The 7,557-nt window shown below is 43.7% G+C and overlaps 1 protein-coding gene across 2 annotated transcripts in view; it reads left to right on the forward strand.

Annotated features, from left to right (window-relative positions):
• Nucleotides 1–506: 506 nt before the first annotated feature.
• mxi1 (max interactor 1, dimerization protein) overlaps nt 507–7,557 on the forward strand; it is a 14,176-nt gene continuing 7,125 nt past the window's right edge. The window contains exons 1-3 of one of the 2 annotated variants that reach the window (XM_046840989.1): nt 507–846; nt 2,895–3,000; nt 5,663–5,692. In XM_046840989.1, the coding sequence (XP_046696945.1) occupies nt 648–846; nt 2,895–3,000; nt 5,663–5,692 (335 nt within the window). In that variant the 5' untranslated portion in view covers nt 507–647. Of the gene's footprint in view, nt 847–2,208; nt 2,663–2,894; nt 3,001–5,662; nt 5,693–7,557 lie in introns of those variants that run through there. The other variant, XM_046840990.1, reaches the window with a different exon arrangement.

Consider the following 7,557-nt stretch of genomic DNA (forward strand, 5'->3'; position numbering starts at 1 on the left):
GACAATTGCAATAGATATCAATCAGTGTTTGACACGTTAATATCGTTCTATTAATAGATCGGAACACTGAGTTGATTAAGCAAAGAGTCTTGTGACAAAAACGATAATAGGAACATTTGAAGGCGAATACGTTTGTACTTTTATTCACGTAAAAGTTTAAAGGGAGCACTTTTACTTTTACTGGAGACATATTTTACCTAATTTATCTCAGGTACATGGTTTGTCCATCACTGGTTCGTTTATTTGGAATACACTTAAAAGTATACGGAAAAAATAATATAGGAACTAAATGTATACATTTTTTTATACAACTTTATATCATCCTTCTATCTGTTAAACTGTTTTGAGATATTTGTTCACTGTTTAAAAAGAAATCGCTCTACAAATCAAAATTAATCGGTTATCGTATACGCGGTTGGTTTGGGGGCGTGGTTAAGATTGCGGGGGCGTGGTTAATTTGGGGTCGCGTGGATTGCTGAGTGGAAAAATCAGGCTCTAGGACCCTGATCCGCGGTCTCCCTTTTTCCTCTCTCATCCAGCTCGTGAGAAAGTGCGCGTCTATCAGAGGAGCGAGTCTCAGCACAAGGACCTCCACCGGCCAGCACAAAGGAGGAGAACCGAGAAAAGAGAGAAGGAGAAAAGGAAATATGGTGAGAAGTGAGAGGCAGAAACGAGACGCCGGGAGCGAGGACTCGGAAAGCGGAGGGGAGAGCACCAAGTCGGACGCCTGTTCTTTCAGTGCGGTTTTCGGTTCCAGTGAATCTCAAATCAGCACTTTCCTCCAGAACGTGCAGGTTCTCCTGCAAGCAGCGAGCCACATAGAACAAAACGAGAGGAAGGATGGAAGTAAGTGATGAAGGCTTTCTGTGTGTGTGTGTGTGTGTGTGTGTGTGTGTGTGTGTGTGAGGGATCAGGTTGCCTGAAGCACCTGCGTTATTACCGGACACAATGAGACAACAAAGGAGCGCGCGCAGTGAAGGCGCTAGGGTTATCACCCCCCCCCCTTCCTCCTCCTTATCATCATCCTCTCCATCCTCATCATCCTCTTTATCTTCATTCTCCTCATCCCTCCTTCGATATGATCAGTATCGATCCTATTGATTTACACCGCACTTTCGGTCACTTATCCCATCCATCGGTTCATGCACCATAGATATCACTGTCTTCATCCTACATTCTCCTCTTCCATAGAGAAATGATCAGATCATATCAACCGTGTGATCTGCATGTTCATGATCTCACGATGATCGTGTTTATCTTATATAACTTCTGGCCCATGGTTAGTGCGCGCGCGCGTCTCTGTGTGTGTGTGTGTGTGTGTGTGTGTGTGTGTGTGTGTGTTGCATGATGATAATACACTTTCAGTCAAGGCATGTTTTATATTTTCAGTCATGCACTGATGATCTTAATGTCTTGCAGTGTGATCACGTGGATAATAATAATATCATAATAGTAAATAATAATAAAGGCGTTATAACGAGACACTTTGGAAAAGTTTTTTATTATTAATGTTTATAACATCGAATCACAGACTAATATTTATTCTCTTGATATCCGATAAAAACAAAAACATCAACATTTCTCTCCTGTGTTGTTTTGATTCTTTCCTCCTGCGTGGACTTTAAATGTTTAAACTTCCCCGTATGTGGGCGCGTGAGCGACGCTCACATGGCTTCCGCATGAGAACTTTTTTTCTTCGTGCTGATTGGTCGAGACCCGGGACCTCGGGACACGCCTATTGCCCTGCGCCTCCAATAGGGCGCGCCGTGCGCGTGACGTCACGTGTTGCCGGGCCTGCGTCTCGGAGTCGCGGTCCGGACTTCCGGGTTTTGTTATTTTTATATATTCATTCGTTCATTCGTTTAAAGGAAATAAAAACTTTCCAGAGCGATATTTATCACACGGGTACATGCATGCTATTAAATCATACATCGTTTATTATTGGTTTTATTTGACTCGTTTAAAAGATACGAGATGAAAAATAAAAAGAGTTCACCGCAAGCGATAAATGAAAAGCATAAACGCGTGAATACGTGCGACTACGTGCGAAAGGGAGAGCGATACGGAGGTGCGAAATCGCCTACGTGCGCCGTGACACATGACGAAAAACTCCGCTGCCCAGAATGCTTTGCGCTGGGGCTCGCCTGCGCATGCGCGTTTGGGTTTTTTTTTTCTTCTCAGCTGTGCGGCTAGGTAAACAAACTGCAGGAGGAGAGAGAAAGAGAGAGATAGAGAGAGAGAGAGAGAGAGAGAGAGAGAACACGCAGGGAGACTCAGCAGGAGCCTCGGGATAGTCTTTATTTTTTATTTTGTATAGTTTGTATTCGTTTTATACACTTTTTAAAGTCTATATTGGTTTTTGAACTTTTACAGGTTTAGCAGCTTGGGCTGGTTTTTAGCTGTGTTTTTTTGCTAACCGAGGTGAAGAGAATTTTATTCAGAAGCAGAAGCACCTCGACAGATTGTGCTCGATAGATTTGATAGATATATTGATATATAAATATAAAGGTTTTAGATTATATATATATATATATATATATATATTTGGAGATAATAATATTCGGACGCCGTGATAAATCTCTAATACTGAAGAACATGACTGCGGAGGTGAACATCCGGAGGTTACTGGAAGCTGCTGAGTATTTAGAAAGAAAAGACCGAGGTGAATATCGCATCTAAATCTTCATATAATCTCCGTGTCATCACACTGTTAGTTTCTTCTTCTTCTTCACACTCGGGGTGCCACGTCGAGCTGCAGCCCGAGTCTGCTGTGGAAGAAGTCGCCATTTTAACGCGCGTTTCATTTCATTTTCGTTTTGTGCTCTTGATTAAACAACACTTTCCTTCAAGCGTTTACACTGATTTCTTTTTGTTTTATTTGTGCACCCCTCCAGAGTGCGAACACGGATACGCCTCGACGTTTCCGTCCATTCAGAGCTCCAACAACTACCAGAGACAAAGAAAATTCCGGAATAAAAAGCACAGCAGCAATCACAACAGGTCAGAGCTTCTTTATTCTGCATTTATTTATTTATTATAATCACGATTATTAATGGCGTGCAGTGGACCAGCAGGGGCATGACGTCATAACGTGCAAACCCCCCTCTCCTCCAGGTGTAGCGCGAGCTTAAGATGTCTTTATATATATGTTTATACACACACATATATATATATATATATATATATATATATATATATATATATGTGTGTGTATATATATACATATATATGAACTATATACTAACTCTAGTTACATTTTTAAATTATTTTAGTTATATAATTTTTTTATACGTACGTGAGAGGTTATCAAACCCCCCCCCACCCCGCGCGTGCAGGTGTCTGTGTGTATGATGGGGGAGGGAGGGGGAGGGGTCGCGTGCGGCTCATCAGCTGATTGTCAAAAGGCAGCGCTGCAGCAGCAGCGCCTTAAGGGAGCGTCGCGAAAGTGTCATCCCGCACCCCAAAACGTACAATTCTGACACGGTGCCTTAGAAGGAGTGGCGGACTCTATACTCTAAAGTCAAGTCAGGTCCAGCTAAGTAGGCTTTTATTGCCTTTCTGACTATGTAGGGTAGAGTGCACTGTGAAACGGAACTACGTTCCACCAAGACTATAAGGTCCCATTAACACAAAATGGAACTGTGTAAAGTGTGCGACATTTAATGCACAACGTAAGACGTGAAGACACACAGCACCGATGAGTGCACATGATTTGTGTTAGTGTAACTGGATTGTAAGTATAAAAACGTGTTTATTTTGAACCTAAATTGTTCTACAGTTAAGACAACATCAGGCGAGAGAGTTAATCACTGGCCAACAGTAACTCATCTTTCTCAAACACACTTATTATACAATCTACACCATCGACACATGTATACAACTCAGCAGTTCTCAGCAGGTGCACTGAGATTTAAACACGCCGACATTATTTCCACCAAGCCACCACTTGCATATATGCACGTTAGTACATGTAAAAGACTAGCCGCTAGTTTCTACTGTTTTAGATTAAACACCGTGCGTGATGCCAAAGTGGATGAATCTTCAAAATTGACCCGGGACGTAGAAACGTGAAGAAACGTTTGACTTGGTGGACAGGGTGTGAGTTTTTTTCACGATCCCTAGCCATGTTTTATTTACATCAAGCTCTAGATCTCAGTCTGCCAAGGTGAATTGTTCTTCAGGATCTTGTCAATCCTCTCACTGTTAAACATATTTTATATATACACGTATATACCTCAGCGTCAGTTTGCATCTCAGCGTTTTTCATGTAAATAAAACGTATACATTTCAGGTCCCTCTTTGCAGATCTGGACCAAACATAGTAAGTTAGTAAATGGGGCCTGTTTCATTCATATGATCTCCTTCCACGTGCAGACGTCTGCAGCTGCTTTGCGTGCGAGCTCTGCTTGTTTGAGTGTATGGAGCACAAGAGACGGGAAGGCAGAGGTTCCCATTTTGCTTTTCTTCACACCAGACATCTCGACGAAACATGACGGTTTCAGGGTCGATGCAAAAAAAAAAGATAGAAAAAAAGCCGTCTTTCCACTGCGTGCGTAACGTATATAAACGCGAGGGCGGAAACATGCCGAGCTGCAGCGCCGCTATCTGATCCCCCGGCATACTTAAGCGGGTCCTCTGGCTCTCGCTGCCACAATAGGGCTGTAATGAGGACGGGCAAACAGAGCGATTAGAGGTGATAATAGCGCGTATCGCAGGGCCTCTGGGATGCACAGGCGTATTATTACATGCCGTGTTTGTCTCCGTTCTGTTTGTCTGTTCTCCACTTGGTTCCAGTCATGCGTGCGCAGTCTCCGCTTCAGACTCGACTTGTTTGCGCTTTCTTGGCACGATAGTTCCTCGGGCAGCTTTTTTTCGACTACAGTTATGGAAACAAAAGGGCTTCAGGGAGACGACATTTTTTTCTAAGGTCAAATCTGGAAAAGTTTGTGACGTCCTAATCGCTTTCATTTACTCACATACTGGAGCAATCTCATGGAGCCACAGGTGGATCCTTCATGTCCCCTAAGCGATTCACTTCAGTGTGTCTTAAGCATTTATTTGCGCGTCCTTTCAGGGTTTGTTTTTCCAAGATCTGATATCAGATCCAGGGTGAAATCCGTAGCTCACTGTCCTAAGAAAGATGGGGACACATGTTCTCGTCACTAAGCATCCTGTCAGACGATGCAGGAAACCCCCCCCCCCCTCCATTTTTCCTGCACGTTTCTTCTTTTTGCCCCTCGTGTTTACGCAGAATGTAAAAATAAAAAATCTGCAGATTGCCCACGGCGAGTTTCCTCTCGCAAACAACAGTCTGACTCACTTTACATTATTTACAACACAGTCGCTCAGATGGAGGGGGGCGTTGAGAGTCGGGTTCGAGCAAAAATATAACGTGCAGATTTTTCCTTCTGTCTTTGGGGAGTTTTTCTTTTTCATTTTTTGCAGACACAGCAAAAACGATTCCTAAGAACAAGTTCATATGATTGTGGTGGAATTGGAGGGACGGGTGGATTAATATCCGTATTGTAGCCTTCCGGCACCTAAATCTTTAAACCCTAGAGTGATTTACTACACATCTGGTATGCAGATGTGGTGATTCTGGATGACTTGTGTGCGTGTTTTTAAAATGCCATGTGTTTTTTGTTTTTTTTTTCTCGTGCAGGTCAACACACAACGAGTTGGAGAAGAACCGGTGAGTCTGAGATCTTCGCTCTTTGTGCATCACACAGACTATGGGTGTAAAAGACAGGACAGGAGTCACACATGGCCAGATGTTCACCTGTGTTCAGGATGTGCGTTTAGATCGAGAGCTACGGACAGATACAATTTTATAGCGCAGATTTTTATGATATATTAAGTGATGATTATTTTCGTTTTTTTCCGCATTAGTCGAGCTGCTGAAAGCGAAACCGAGACGTGACCCACTTTTATAATCTATAACAGCCACACGCACCTCGAGCTGCAGTTTCATATTACAGTCACGTGACTCTTTATTCGCTTTACGTCGGCGTCTCAGATCTGGAGCATGTTTAATTACACCTGGTACAAGCCGCACTACGAGTAGTGATCAAGTCCAGCTGAGGTTTGCGGAAAAGCTTTTTGTAAACATTCTCCGTTCGCGCTTAAAATATCCTCCGTTCTTCTGGGAAGACGTTCCACAAGATTTTGTGGCGATTCGTCATAGATTCATTCGGCTACAAGGGTGTTGGTCAAGTCAGTTGCTCATGTAGGTGAGGTGAGGAGCCATAGAGCAGGAGATCTTTCACTCCAACCCAGTGGGAAGCATATCTTTATGTTTCAAGTTCTTCAAGTTTAAGCGAAGGGAACAAGTTCACACTACACACAATAAAAGGCGTCCTGTAGGTTTTTCTGGAACAGTTTGGCGCAGACGGGTGTCCCAATACTTTTGGCCACGCATTCGAGTTTGCCGATCGGCTCCGATCTCCTTCGATAATCTTCTATAGAACACGTGAGCTCGGGATCACGAGGACAATCGAGCGCATCTTCTGTTTCCTCACACATTCATGTCTCGGAAAAACACGCAAGAGTGAAGTGGAGAGAAAAAAAAGTACAGGTTTCTGTCCAAACAACTCATTTATAGTAAAGCAGAAGAGTCGTGTGTGTGTGTGTGTGTGTGTGTGTGTGTGTGTGTGTGTTTCACTAAGCCAGCTGGTTCAGCGAGATATCAGTAGATGCACTGATGTCACGCTATTTCTCGACCACAGGAAGGCAAATGCGGCTCAATTGTTTCCTCACACGCTTGCCAGATACTTGTTTTTGAGGTTCTGCACATCCTCCTCGACTCTGCGACCGCAAGCGGTGGTGACTACGGCGATGCGCTGCTTCGGCTCGCGTTTAAAAAGAAAAGAAACCAAAAGCGCCATCCTGTTTGCCTGGAGTTTGCATTGTCACGGTCATGCGAGCGTTGTCACGCAATCTCACATGACCCTTCACTGCAAGAGGACACGAAGAGTCTCCGAGTCTCTGAGGCTCGAACGCAGAGAACCGAAAACACCCCGAGGTACCATGAAGTCTCAACAATGCGTGTGAACTGATTGTGACGAGGTGTTTTTTTTTTTTCCTTTGGTATTGTGAGCGACGGCCTTTTGAAGTCTAAAGAAGACAGGAACAACCACTTAAAAGAGGAACAGGAAGTGGCGAGACGCAGACTGTAAACAACTTGCAATCAGCTCTCGTGTTTGGCGGAGCCTCACACACACACACACACACTGAAACACAAAGACACATATAGGTCCTGATAAACTCAAAATGGCCACCGATGAAAGACGAAAACGCCATTCCGCGCCTCTCACACAGTCACGTGTGCCCACACACACACACACACACACACTCGCCTCGTACGTTTACACCTACAGTGTGTCGAATCACACAGAAAATTAGCTTTGTGTGAGTTTTGAAGGTTTGATGAATCGTTTTGCGACAGAAAAGGAGGAAATAGACTTTTGGATTTCTGACCGAAGGGAAACGTTTCTGTTTTATACGTTTTTTTTATATATAAGTTTAAAATCTGTATATTTACATCCGTTCGCACCGTGA

The sequence above is a fragment of the Silurus meridionalis genome, chromosome 26 (genome assembly GCF_014805685.1).
Source record: "Silurus meridionalis isolate SWU-2019-XX chromosome 26, ASM1480568v1, whole genome shotgun sequence".
In the NCBI taxonomy this organism is placed as follows: Eukaryota; Metazoa; Chordata; class Actinopteri; order Siluriformes; family Siluridae; genus Silurus; species Silurus meridionalis.